The 15,018-nt window shown below is 44.9% G+C and overlaps 1 protein-coding gene across 1 annotated transcript in view; it reads right to left on the reverse strand.

Moving 5' to 3' along the window:
- The window catches only part of SMC3 (structural maintenance of chromosomes 3), a 190,643-nt gene that overhangs the window by 36,171 nt on the left and 139,454 nt on the right, over nucleotides 1-15,018 (reverse strand). Inside the window, exons 19-20 of the mRNA XM_030202767.1 lie at nucleotides 14,461-14,613; nucleotides 7,877-8,028 (exon numbers count right to left, since the gene is read on the reverse strand). Coding sequence (XP_030058627.1) covers nucleotides 7,877-8,028; nucleotides 14,461-14,613 — 305 coding nt within the window. The remainder of the gene's footprint in view (nucleotides 1-7,876; nucleotides 8,029-14,460; nucleotides 14,614-15,018) is intronic.

Here is a 15,018-nt window from a genome sequence, read left to right on the forward strand (position 1 = left end):
CGGGTATCCTGCTCAAGGCAGTAGCGAGATGTGAATGTGTGGACTGAAGACCACGTCGCAGCTTTGCAATTTTCTTCAATGGAGGTTGACCTTAAGATGAGCCACCAATGCAACTATGGCTCTGACATTATGAGCAGTAACATGGCCCTCCAGAGACAGCCCAGCTTGGGCATAAGCGAAGGAAATGCAATCTGCTAGCTAACTGGAGATTGAGCGTTTTCCGATGGTGACTCCCCTCCTGTTGGGATCAAGAGAGACAAATAACTGGACGGACTGTCTGAAGGGCTTCGTCCGCTCCATGTAAAAGGCCAATGCTCTCTTGCAGTCCAAGGTGTGCAAGCTTCTTTTGCCAGGGTGGGCATGAGGATGGAGAAAAAAATGTTGGCAAGACAATCGACTGGTTCAGATAGAACTCCGACACCACCTTCGGCAGGAACTTAGGGTGCGTGCGGAGGACTACTCTGTTGTGATGAAATTTAGTATAAGGTGCATCCACCTGAAGCTCACTGACTCTACGAGCTGAAGTAACAGTCACCAAGAAAAGGACCTTCCAGGTCAAGTACTTCAAATGGCACGTATTCAGTAGCTCAAAAGGAGCTTTCATCAGCTGGGTGAGAACAACATTGAGATCCCATGACACTGGCGGAGGTCTGACTGGGGGCTTTGACAAAAGCAAACTTCTCATGAAGCGAACAATTAAAGGCTGTACAGAGATAGGCTTACCTTCTGCACGTTGGTGATAAGCACTAGTTGGCACTGAGGTGAACCCTTACAGACTTGGTCTAGAGACCAGACTCTGATAAGTGTAGAAGGTATTCAAGCAGGGTAAGTGTAGGACAAGAAAGAGGATCTACGGCCTTGCTGTCACACCAGATGGCAAACCTCCTCCATTTAAAAGAATAACACCTCTTAGTGGAATCTTTCCTGGAAGCAAGCAAGATTCGGGAGACACCCTCCGAAAGACCTAAGGAAGCAAATTCTAGGGTCTCAACACCAGGCCATGAGAGCCAGAGACTTGAGGCTGAGATGTAGGAAGCGACCCCTTGTTCTGGGTGATGAGGGTTGGAAAACACTCCAATCTCCACGGTTCTTCGGAGGACAATTCCAGACGAAGTGGGAACCATATTTGATGTGGCCAGTATGGTGCAAACAGAATCATGGTTTCACGGTCTTGCTTGAGTTTCAGTAAAGTCTTCCCCACCAGAGGTTTGGGAGGATATGCATACAGAAGGCCTGTTCCCCAATGTAGGAGAAAAGTATCTGACGCTAGTCTGTCAGCCTGAAGCCTGGAACAGAACTGAGGGACCTTGTGATTGAGCTGAGTGGCGAAAAGATTCACTGAGGGGATGCCCCACGCTCGGAAGATCTTGTGGGCTATGCCCATATTCAGTAACCACTCGTGAGGTTGCATTACTCTGCTCAGCCTGTCGGCCACACTGTTGTTTACACCTGACAGATAAGTGGCTTGGAGAAACATGCTGTGATGGCGCGCCCAAAGCCACATCTGGACAGTTTCCTGACACAGGGGGTGAGATCTGGTGCTACCCTGCTTGTCGGTGTAGTACATCACAACCTGATTGTCTGTTTGAATTAAGATAATTTGGTTGGACAGCCGATCTCTGAAAGCCCTTAGAGTGTTCCAAATCACTCGAAGCTCCAGAGGTTAATCTGAAGAACTGTTTCCTGGGGGGACCAGGCTGCCTGAGTGTGAAGCCCGTGTGCCTGAGCCCCCACCCCAGGAGAGATGCATCCATTGTTAGCACGTTCTGTGGCTGAGGAATTTGAAATGGGCGTCCCAAAATTGGATTGAACTGTCCACCATTGGAGGGAATGGACAAAGTTGGTGGACACATGGATGACATCTTCTAGATTCCCTGTGGCTTGACACCATTGGGAAGCTAGGGTCCACTGAGCAGATCTCATGTGCAGATGCGCTATTGGCGTAACATGAACTGTGGAGGCCATGTGCCCCAAAAGTCTCACAATGGCAGAGCTGTGACTTGCTGTGACGCTTGAACCCTGGGCACTAAGGACAAAAGATTGTCTGCCCGTGTCTCGGAAAAGTAGGCTCGAACCTTTGTTGTGTTGAGCAATGCTTCAATGAACTCCAATTTCTGAACAGGAATGAGATGGGACGGGGAAATTTATTACGAACCCTAGTAGTTCCAGCACCTGAACAGTCCTCCATGTTGCTCTTCACCAGCCAATCGTCAAGATAACGGAACACATGCACTCCCAGTCTGCGTAGCGACGCTGCAACCACTGCTTGGCATTTTGTGAATACTCTGGGCGCTGACGCTAAGCCAAAGGGTAGTACGTGGTACTGAAAGTGCTGCGTTCCCAGCCGAAATCGAAGATACTGCCTGTGAGATGGAAGTATCGGGATATGAGTGTAAGTGTCCTTTAAGTCCAGACAGCATAGCCAATCGTGTTCCTGAATCATGGGAAGAAGGGTGCCCAAGGAAACCATCCTGAACTTTTTCGCGGAATAGGATTTTGTTCAGGGCCCTTAGGTCTAGGATGGGATGCATCCCCCCTGTTTTCTTGCGCACAAGGAAGTATCTGGAATAGAACCCCAGCCCTTTTTCCCCTGGTGGAACGGGCTCGACTGCATGGGCCTTCAGAAGGGCGGAGAGTTCCTCTGCAAGTACCTGCCTGTGCTGTGAGCTGTACGAATGAGCTCCCGGTGGAGAATTTGGAGGTTTGTATTCCAGATTGAGGGTGTATCCTAACCGGACTATTTGTAGAACCCACCGGTCAGAGGTTTCACCAAAGCTGGCCTCTTATAACCTCTGACCGAAGAGGCCAGCTTTGGTGAAAAAACATTAACCTCCCCCCCAACCGGCAAGTTGTCCGGCACGGACACGTGTATTGTAGCTATGCTTTGCTGGAGCCAGTCAAAAGTCCGTCCCTTGCTTTTGCTAGGGAGCAGTAGGGGCCTTGGGCGCATACTGTTGACGAGAACAAGTGTGCTGGGGCTGAGCCTGGGTAGGCTGGCGAGACACGGGATTGTACCTACACCAAGAATAGGAACAGGGAGCACTCCGTGACCCATCAAAAAACCTCCTAGTTGAGGAGGTGGTAGCAGAAGGCTCCTGGCGGAAGACAGAAGCAATAGCATCTGTATGCTTCTTGATCTGGTCAAATAGATCTTCCACCTTCTCTCCAAAAAGATTATCCCCCCAGCAAGGAACATCCGCTATCCTCTACTGGATCGAATGGTCCAGGTCAGAAACACGCAGCCATGAGAGTCTGCACATTCCTCTTTCCCACATGCATCACTTTGCACTTGCTCACATTAAACGTCATCTGCCATTTAGATGCCCAGTCTCGTAAGGTCCTCTTGCAATTTTTCACAATCCTCCCGTGATTTAACCACTTTGAATAACTTTGTCATATCAGCAAATTTAATTACCTCACTAGTTACTCCCATCTCTAGGTCATTTATAAATATGTTAAAAAGCAGCGGTGCCAGCACAGACCCCTGGGGAACCCCACTAACTACCCTTCTCCATTGAGAATACTGACCATTTAACCCTACTCTCTGTTTTCTATCTTTTAACCAGTTTTTAATCCACAATATGCTCATATCACCCCTCTCCTCAAGTCACTTCACTGGCTTCCGATCAGGTACCGCATACAGTTCAAGCTTCTCCTACTAACCTACAAATGCACTCAATCTGCCCTCTCTACCCTCATTTCCCCTTACGTTCCTACCTGAAACCTCCGCTCACAGGACAAATCCCTCCTCTCAGTACCCTTCTCCTCCACCGCCAACCCCAGGCTCCGCCCTTTCTGCCTCGCCTCACCCTATGCTTGGAATAAACTCCCCGAGTCCATACGTCAAGCCCCCTCCTTGCCCATCTTCAAATCCTTGCTCAAAGCACACCTCTTCAATGTCGCATTTGGCACCTAACCATTATACCTCTATTCAGGAAATCTAGACTGCCCCAACTTGACATTTCGTCCTTCAGATTGTAAGCTCCTTTGAGCATGGACTGTCCTTCTTTGTTAAACTGTACAGCGCTGCGTAACCCTAGTAGCGCTTTAGAAATGTTAAGTAGTAGTAGTAGTAGTAGTACAATAGAACACTACCTCCTATCCCATGACTCTCCAATTTCCTCTGGAGTCTTTCATGAGGTACTCTGTCAAACGCCTTCTGCCGCTGAAGGTCACAGAAGCCATTTTGAGACTGGAGCTGGCATTGGTAGGAGTGATTCACCTTCAGTCTCGGTAGCCATTTTGACAGTGGAGACAGGAGGAGCAGAAGCGACTGGGGATCAGTGGAAAGCTGTAGCACTCCAAACATTGCCAAAGTCATCCTATGGTTCCTTCCATGCAGGGACACAGATTAGAGCTAGGAAGAGCTCAGAGTGGATCATGAAGGTGCTCCCAAAGTAGGACACCTAGAATTTTTTTTAAATAATTCTCAGGCCATAGAAGTTTTTTCTTGTATCAGAAGCTTAATCTGGCTTTAAAGGCTCTCTGGGAAGCTTCACCTGTGTAGAGGAGCAGAAGCTGGCTCTGCAGGCTGTTCCCACTAATGCTCCTCCACCTGAGAGGGAGTAGGCAGGAGAGAGGAGCTCTGACATGACTGTGGCACCAACTGCTGAAATATTAACAATAGAGAACTGGAACTGTGCAGACTCTGCCATGCTTGAAGGTACACATGTAGCCTTCAAGAACTTTCCCATTTCTCTATCAATGGGAAAGAGGGAGATACAGGGCCCAGCATGATTTACATATATTTTTTTGGTGCAAAGCAGCAATAAAACACAAGTGATCCTATTAAAACTGGAACACTGAACAATTCTTAATCTAGGCATACCGCAACTCAATCTGGAGAACCTCTTCAGCTTTGCCTTTGGCTGTGTACTGAACCTCCATACACTGCACTTCCTACTTGGTACCTGCTTGCCTGCCTGCTCCCAAGCCAGGCCAAATGCACTGGATGACACACCGAACTGTAATAACTTAACTGCAGCATTGTTGCCTCAACTTATTTCCAGAAATACTCGAAGCTAGAGGAGGGAAAGCGGATTGCATTCATCTAGTTAGTGCTTGTTTGCCTGCTTGTTTCCAGGCCAGGCCAAACACACCAGCTGACACACTAAACTGCCTTGACTTACCAGCAAGTCTGTCACCACTAGACATCTTGGAAGCAAGTGGAGGGAAAGAGAGGGTTAGTGTGATCAGAGCTCCTGACTGAGTCCAAATCTGACACTATAGCAGACCAGGAGGCAGAATGGAAAGAGACTGAACTGAAGGCATTTTTTTTTTCTTCTTGTTGTTTTTAATTTTTTCTTTTTCCTCTTCCAAAAACTTTAATCAGCTGGCACTCAGAGAATGTACCTTTGCCCCCCCCCCCCTTCCAACAGTAGTGGAGGAGGCACTGCTACTACTACTAACTACTACTACTACTTATTTCTATAGCACTACTAGACGTACCCACAGTCCCTGCTCAACAGAACTTACAGACAAACAGGACAAAAAGGAATTAGGGAGTTATACTTATTATAGGAATGATTAAAATACCATGAATATAGAACAGGTGAATAAGGGGTTAAGAGTTAAAAGCAGCCTCAAAAGAGGGGCTGAATAGATCCAGAGCATAATGGCCCGACTCAAGAAGTCTACTCCAGACATATGGTGCGGCAAGACAGAAGGAACGGAATCTGGAGTTGGAGAAGAAAGGTACAGATAAGAATGACTTATATAATGAACAGAGTTCCTGGGGAGGGGTGTAAGGAAAGAAAAGAGAGACAGGAGAGATACTGAGGAGCTCCAGCCACAACCCTCACAAGGATCAGGAGTGGGGAGGGGACCGGCTTTAACATCCCTGGGCACTGTGGACCAACTTCTGCCAATCCTAGCCCTCTAGCTTGTTCCCAAGGGGAGAAGGATATGAACCCTAAAGAACTATGGCCTGCAGAATCCTCCAGATTCGGTTTGTGCTTCACCAGGAATCTGGGCATACAGCCTCAACGGGAGCGCCCTACTCACAGTTGCGGCACCAGGAACTGAAGGCAGCATCCGCCCCCTATAAAGGGGAGAGAAGTTAGCTCTGAGTTGTTTTTCTCTGGCTCCATCTGCTGGCAGAAGGATATAACTAAGTCATCTGGACTGGTTTGGTATGGAAAACAAGGAAAAATATTTTCTTAAATTACTCCCGGGTTTACACCCTTTCACTTTTATCACATCATCCCTCATTCCAGAGCTTCATTTCAATTGATAGGTCCACTTCATGTGTATTTATACCATGGAGGTACGTAAATATCTCTATCATAAGTCAAAAGTCATCCCAACCAACATTAGCTGTTTCAGACACGGTCCCAAACAACCCCCACGCCTCCCAATTATTAAACAGAGTTGCCTTCACTTTTTCCAGACCTTAAACAACAAATCTCAAGCTGTGCATAGTTTATGATTTATTGTGTTTAATATACTGCCTTTCCTATTTCTCTATGAGAGGGAAAAAGGGAGATACAGGGCCCAGCACAGCAAGGTAGTTTACAAAATCAAAATTTAGAGAAAAAAAAAAAGGAATTCCATTTCATAAAAGTAAAGAGGAATAAAAAGCAAGGAGATGCACAGAAAATGCAAGACACTTGCAGGGGGCGTAACACCCTAACACAGTCTAGGTACCAAAGGCAATTGTGAATAGGTACGTTTTTAATGCAGTTTTGAATTTCTGGAGAGAGGGCTCCGGTCAAACAGGAACAGCATTCCAGAGAAAGGGTGCAGTGCAATAAAAGGTGCAGGACTGAGCAGATTAAAACTGTGCTCTAGATACAGAGGGAATGTTTAAGCAACAATCATCAAGTGGTTGAAGAGTTCTGGTCAGTGCATAAGGTGTAATTAGAGAAGAAAGATATGGACAAGTATCTGTATCAAACACATCTCCCCCATATAATAAATTCATGCCTTCCATCCTCTTTCTTTCTTTAAAAAGATAAGTTTACTTTTTTCCCATACCACTCACTTCTATTCTTCTATCTCCATGTGTACGGTTACCACTGCAGCTCCTTGTGATCTTGAGCAAGTCACTTAACCCTCCATTGCCCCAGATACAAAAGTTAGACTGTGAGCCCTCTAGGGACAGAGAAAGTACTTGCATATAATTTGTACAATGCTGCGTACATCTAGTAGCGCTATAGAAATGATTATTATTAGTAGTAGTAATAGTAGGTGTTTATATATAATTAATGTTCCTTTTCTCAAAAATGGAGACACTCTTAAGTATCCTATGTTCTAGTTCTCTCTCTTCTTGAATTATTTTTAGTGTATTAATTCTCCCATTGGTTCAGTATGCATTAACAACATACAAAAATCACTACAGTTGTTTTTGAAAATCCAACCACTCTACTGGAATATTTCTTCACCATTCTGGTAGATTCCTTTCTTTTACTCAAGGTTATATTCCTCTAGACATGTGGACTCCAGCACTGGACAAAGTATTCCTCACTTGTGCACAGGTATTACCACCTCCTTTGTTGTACGCTAGCTAAAACACACATCTGCACTTCCACTGGACGCAAAACAAATGCACTTTCTGGATCGCATTTTCTAAGCCTTTATATTTTGTTTTAAAATGATCTCATTAAGATGACATACTCTTCTCACAAGACAATAGAACTACTCACGAGCCATTCATTTTCTTTAATAACACACCACTATGTACAGTATCTGCACTTAGTAGGCTCTGTACAGAGCATTTGTATGTGCTTATCATATCTAAAACAATGCTACTTTTATTATGTGATCATGCTTTATGTTCTCTGCAAAACAGAAAAATGTGTTCTGATTTTTCAGAAAAGGAAAAATACTGAGATTAAGCTAGAAACATTTAAAAAACACACTATAATATGGGCCATACCTTGGGCATAAAAGTTTTTTCAGACTGTTGTCTCTTCTCTTTCAGCATTTTCATCTCTGATAAGATGCTGTCCCTTGATGCCTTAAATTTCCTTTGCTGTGTCTCAATCTGTTGCATTTGATTCATTAGTTGATCAATTTCATTATTGATCCATGCAAAAAGCTAAGGAAATATTACATAGACTTTACAAAATTCAATGAATCTATGACCAATGATATATAGAAAAGAAACAAGAATTATTAAACAAACTGAAAAATCTCAAAAGTAATAACATGGTTATGTCAAGAGCTGAACTTTTAGAAATTTATAACATTTTTCCATGGGGTATACAGGTGAAATTATTCTTACCTGCTAATTTCTTTTCCTTGAGTCCTGCTAGACCAGTCCACATTAGTGGGTTGTCCCCTGCTAGCAATATAACATAGTAACATAGTAGATGACGGCATAAAAAGACCTGCACGGTCCATCCAGTCTGCCCAACAAACTCATATGTGCTACTTTTTGTGTATACCCTACTTTGATTTGTTCCTGTCCTCTTCAGGGCACAGACCGTATAAGTCTGCCCAGCACTATCCCTGCCTCCCAACCACCAGCCCCGTCTCCCGCCACCGGCTCTGGCACAGACCGTATAAGTCTGCCCAGCACTATCCCTGCCTCCCACCACCGGCTCTGGCACAGATCGTATAAGTCTGCCCAGCACTATCCCCGCCTCCCAACCACCAGTCCCGTCTCCCACCACCGGCTCTGGCACAGACCGTAAGAGAAATCTGACTAGTTCAATGACACCAATACCAAAAGGAGTGGTGCTGCCTGGGACAATTCAGCATGCAAATTCCAAAGCCAAAAACCGTGAAACCAAACAACAGACAATATACGGAAACCAGGGACAATACAAAGCTAGAATGACGAGCCAGAATCCATTCAGACAAATCCCAGGCTGCAATCTTCCCAGAAAAATGTTGGATTGATTGAGCAGGACAAAAGGAAAGATAACACGTAAGAATAATTTCACCTTCCTTATCATCCTCCTAGACCAGTCCACATTTATAGTATGTACCCAAGCTTATCCCTCAGAGCAGGACTAGGACCCCTCTAAAACAGCCCCATCAAAGGCACTATCCCCTCTGACCAAAACATCTATCTTATAGTGTTTAATGGAAAATGCAACAATGACCACATTGCTGCTCTGCAGATATCTTCTGGAGAAACTGTTCTGGTCTTTGCTCAGGAGGCCACCAGTGACCTAATCAAATGCACCCTGAGTGCTTCTGGTACCAGTTTGCAATTAAGAATGTATGCCGTCTTAATCCATCGAGGAAAGTTTGACTTAGATGCCATTTGCCTTTTGGGCAGCCCACCGAACACCAGAAAAGGATGATCTGATCTCCTGAAACTACTGGTTACCTTCAGGTACCTTAGCAGAGTCCTATGAACATTTAGCTTATAGAGAGCACGTCTGTTGCCTCCTTTTCCAGCAGACCGGAACGCTGGACAAGTGACAGATTAATTAAAATAAGAGAGACCACATTTTGCAAAAAGGAAGGCACTATACGAATGGAGACCAACTCTTCTGAGAAGTTCAAGAAGGGATCTTGACAAGAGAGGGCCTGTAACTCCAAGACCCCCTGGATTGAATAAATTGCCATGAGGAACACTGCTTTCAAGGAGAACACAAACTGATGCCTTCCTTAAAAGTTCAAAGAGCAGCCTAGAAAAGGCCCTTTAGGTCTAAACTGAGGTCCTACTGCAGAATAACCTTTGGGGGGGGGGGGGGGGAAGGGGGGAGGCAGATATGTGTGGTCTCTCCCTCCCCCTGCTGCCCAAAAGAAACTGAACTATGTTTGGGTGTAAACTCAAAGACACACCTTCAACCTTGCACTGGAAATAAACCAGGGCCACAACCTGAACCCTAAGCAAGTTAAGGGCAAGACTTTTATTTAAACCCTCCTGTAAGAATGACAGAACGAACAATTCAGCCTGCCGTGCTGTGGAGTCATGATTCTCACTAGCATTTGAATAAAGACCAGATGCGTGCATAAGTCAAGGACACTGAAGTTCTCGTGGCCTTCAGAAGAAGCATAAACTTTCTGACTCAAATGGCACCTCTCAAGGGCTAAGCTGTAAGCCAGAAGGAATCAGGATCCTTTGAGAGGACTGGCTCTTGACATAAATGCCCTGGACCTCTGGGAAGGCAAAGAGAGGGCTCCATTAGGAGCCTGAACAAATCTACTTATCATGGATGCCATGGCCAATCAAGGGTCACCAGAAATGCATTCCTGAAGATCAACCACGCAATCAGCAACTACAGTGGAAACACATAAAGGGACTCCTTATGCAGTCCCAGTTGAAACAACATATTGAGCCTTACCACCTCTTCGTCCTTCCTGTGGCCAAAAAAAGGCAGACACTTGGCATTTTGCCTCACTGCCATTAGATCAAACTGCATCTGACTCCTGCAATCCACCAATAGCTGGAATGTCCTGGGATCCAACTCCCACTCCCCTCTGAATCTAGCATCTGGTGACCGAGACTGTTTGCAAGGATGTTGCCCACCCCAGATTCCACCTACCTGTACAGTCCTGCAACCTTGTGCGCCACTGCTACACTCCTTATGCCACCTTGCTTGTTGATGTATACCGTTGCTGTAGTGCTGTTCAGACATCACCTGAACAGATTTTCACTCCAGAAGAGGGCGGAACCAAAGCAACAACAAGCGAATGGCCCACGTCTCCAGCTGGCTGACTGGCCATGATGCCTCCAGTGCCAACCAGCATCCCTGGGTCACTTGAACCAGGCAGTGGACCCCCCCTCTCCCTCAGCCTGAGAGAACAGCATCCATTATCACCACTACCCAACTCTAGGCACTCCAGAGGCATCCCCTGCAATAGCTGGCTTGGTTGACTCCATTAGACCATTTGCTCCCTGAGGGATGCTGGGACAGCTTCACTTCAAGCGGCTGCAACTTGGGAAACCAATGAAACTGCCCAAGGTACTACTGCCAAAGTTGCTGCCCTGGTCCCCAACATGAGGATAATCCCAGGTCCTCAGGACTTGATGGGAGAAGAAAAGGAGCCACTGAGACAGAAAGTTGCTTTTTCTATCCTATGTGAGGAAGACTATTCCACACCCTATATCGAAGCAAACTCCCACATATTCCAGGAACTGAGTTGAAAACAAGTGACTCGTGGTAATTTACAACTCAACCAAGGGTTTCCAGACGTTGAACCAACCGAGCTGTAGTTGCCTGCGAGTCCAACTCAAAGTCTGCTCAGATAAACCAATATGCCCTCCTTATATAGTGTTGTTGCCACCACTACCATGACACTAGAAAAGGTCCAAGGGGCCACTGCCAGCCCAAATGAGACAGCTCTAAACAGTGGTCCAAGCATAGAACCACAGATAGTGTCTGTGGGGCTGACAGTGATGTCAAGGTAAGCCTCTATGCAGAAGTGCAGAACCTGGAGGGATGTACTGACTCCCTTGAGATCCAATTTGAGCTTGAACAAACCGTCCTCCTCGGACACCACCAAACAGATGGAATAGCTTGACGCTTCATCTCTGAGTCACTCGGAGACACTATAAAGGCCTCCCAAATAGGCTTTGCCAGCTCTAGAGCATACTTGTAACACACTGCCTCCAAGAGCAAGTGGTGGGAAGTCACCAGGGCCCACTCCCAGTGGAATAAGCAGAGTCAACCACCCACCTGGATATCTTGGGAGACAGCCTGAACTTTTCACTGTGGACTTTTGGTGGCAGAGGAACTAGAGAAGCAAAGGCCAACATCCTTGGTCCTTCTCACTCCTCAAAAAGGTTGCCCCTTTTGAACCTTTGCTGTGGTTGAAGAGGAGGAACTCTTCCGCCTCAAAGCCAGCAGCCCAAATCCTTAGAACATCTCTTACTGCTTGATGCACACTAGGGGTATGCGCCCTATCCTCAAGAAGATTTTGGGGCCTGAGCTCCCCCAAATCCTTCACAAGCTTCTCTAAGTCTTCTCCAAACAATAAGCTCCCCTGAAAGGGAAGCTGTTGTGACACGGCTGTGCTGCTGAAGATTCCTTCAGAGCCCTGCTGACTTCCGACCCAATCTGCACAGCTAGCTCCACCACCCAGGCTGTCTTCCACACTGTGCCTGAGCCAATGCTCTGTCTGTGTTTTTCTTATTTTAAAGTGGATACACCTAAAAAATCAGCCTATTTGACAGAATCCCCAGGGTTGAGAGAAGGATGGAGGGGGTAGCCCAAACAAAAGAAACTCACCCTGCTGGCAGGGGCCACTAATAGCCTCTGCACCTAGGTGATGCCCATTGGCGAAGTATGGGGTTATGGAGGGCAATGCCTCTCTGTGCTCAACTAGGTTCAGGTCCATGGACTGATCCCCAGGAGCACTAGCCTAGGGAGTCAGGCCTCTCCTCTCATCTTGCTACACCAGTCCAACCAGTTCCATCTGCTGGAGGCACAGAAATATTGACTTGTCCCATGCTGTATCACCTTGTTACAATAATGTCACTGAATATCCAAATTTCTCTGCCTCCATCATCACTAGTGTGAATTGCTCTAGCAAGATAAGAATTATTAGGTTATCATAAAAGTCCAAAAAGAGGGGAAGAGTCAGAGTAGTATGGAGGCTATCCTGGAAGAATCTAATTTCAGTTATACAAAATATTTCTTCTGATTAGACTGCAGTAATTTACTACTGTAATAGTTTTCATGATATTATCTTAAGTTTATATACCGCTTAATCCAAACAAAAGGTCATAGGTGGTTTACAGAGTAGAAAAAATAATACAAAATGCACAATATTACATCTTTATATATAATAACAATTAAAAAAAAAGGAAACAATACATACCAGGTAAGCTAATACTTCAAACTAAAAATTAAAAATATCTACTAGACATAAGATTTCTCAAATAAATATGTCTTCAACATTTTCCTAAAAGAAGAATAACTTTCTAACCTAAGTTCCAAAGGCAAGTCATTCCAAACAGAGACAAAGCCAATAGAAAACGATGACTTCCAATGCCTACTATACTTCAATCCATTAGGGAAAGGAAAAAACATGTATCTGTCTCTGGAACAACGTACACTTTCAGTGTTTCAAGATTAATGTTTCAGTTGTAAAGATAAAGGAAGAGGAGCAAGACCATATATCACTTTACGAACAAAACATAACACTTTAAATAATATTCTAACACGTAAAGGCAGCCAGTGACAAGACTTCAACAAAGGAGACACACTATCATATCTGGTGTGACGAAAACTCAGCCTTGCAGCTGAGTTTTGTAGTAATTGCAATCTAGATCATTTCTGAGGTAGTCTGAGGTAAGCAGAATTGCAATAATCAAGAACTGATAAAGCCTGTACAACCAGAGCAAAAGCCTTTAAAAAAAATAGATCTAAGCTGCCTTTAACATAAGAAACACTTTTTTGACTACATAATTAATGTGTCTCAAAAGATAATGTAGAGTCCAAAAAGACCCCTAGCACACGGGCTTCTTGGACAACCTTCAAGTCAGAACTAGGACAGTTAGAATACACAGATAAAACCTTCTCTGAGTCCGGAGGAGAAACATTCTCTAAAATCCTGCAAAACGGAAAGTTTTCATTTCTTAAGAAGCTGCTCCTCAAAAGCAATATGAGGGGAAGAAGGAGAGGCAGCATGAGATGACTTTAATAAAAAGGCCTGATGTAATAAAACAACAAATTCAGGTGAAAATGGCAGGGCAGAGACTTCTACCTCTGCAAACCAACATCCTGGGACAAGGTAGTGGGTGAGGAACCCGCTGACAAAATGGCCACCAAAGCCTCGCAGAGTGCAGGAGTTGTTGGTGCTGAGTCCGCCAAAACTGCCATCGGAGTGGGGCTGGATTGAACTCCCGGAGGCGGAGTACTGATGGCTGAAGTAGGCAAATGCTGCATGTCCACAAAAGTAAAGCAAAGTGTGCAGGAACCGGTGCTTATCCCCACAGCCCGCACAAAACTTGATAGGCTCAGACATAGAGAATAAAAAAAAATATTCACAGAAAACAGCCAGTCTCATGACTTCCAAAGCACTGAAGCCTCACAATCTTCCCACAGCACAAGCGCTCTCAAAAAGAACCGCAGTGGCTTTTTTTTTTTTTTTTTAGAGGCAGGAGAAAAGAGAAGGGAAGACTGAGATAAAGAGGTAGAAAGTGGCAACGGGGGAGCAGGGAGGGACCTAGACCACTAGGTTTACACCTGAGGCACAGGATAATTTCAACCCCAAACTCAACTGAACCTGCAAGCAGGACAGGAGGCCACACAGAAGTCACCATAGCACACAGGAGCTGCTACCCCGCCTGCTGGAGATAGAGAATACTGGCTTGGTTACTAAGCGCAGGAGCTTACGAGGCACAACTCAAGAGTTCTCTATCTCCACCTGCTGGTGGACAGTTACAACCCATTTGTCTGGATTGATCCTTGGGACGTAATTTTCTTCCATACACTTTCACTATTCTTACAGTGCTCAGATTTATAAAAACAAGAAAACCCTCATGTTCGCTTATTGAAGATGAAAATGATCTTATATCTGCTTATGTGTACATAAAATGCAATAAAAGGATATTTTCAATATTTCTGCGTAGATTCTCGTTGAGTTTGGCTTCAAGCTCATCAAGTTCTTCCTCTACTTTTCTGACATCTTTCTGCAATTCAAGACGAGATTTCCTACTGTCATAATAACCTCCAGTTAGAGCACCACGGTGGCTGACCTGATCACCTAAGAACACAAGGGAAACAAAATTATGTCAGCTCCCGTTCCTCAGCAGTAAACTGCTGCGATACAGGCTCCAGAAGAAGTCATACTTGGCATAACGGATGGCTCCATTGAGCCTGGGAGATACAATCAGCCATAAAAAGATAAGCTCTTCACTTATCCTTTTGAAACACTAAGGTTAAGTTCAAGAGACAAAGAAGAGATTTTGATATTAAGAAATGACCATGACAAGTAAATGATTTTTAAGTATCACTATAATAGCTTATAATAAGTAAAATATAGATAAAAATAAGGTGAAGGTAATTAAAAATACGGAGGGCTTTTATGACCAACGATGGTGGTATGACTGTAAGGTTCTTCCATGCATTCCTTACTGGAATTATGAGAACCACTGAGATCTTTTCCTTT

Source organism: Microcaecilia unicolor, chromosome 5 (assembly GCF_901765095.1).
Source record: "Microcaecilia unicolor chromosome 5, aMicUni1.1, whole genome shotgun sequence".
NCBI classification, from domain to species: domain Eukaryota; kingdom Metazoa; phylum Chordata; class Amphibia; order Gymnophiona; family Siphonopidae; genus Microcaecilia; species Microcaecilia unicolor.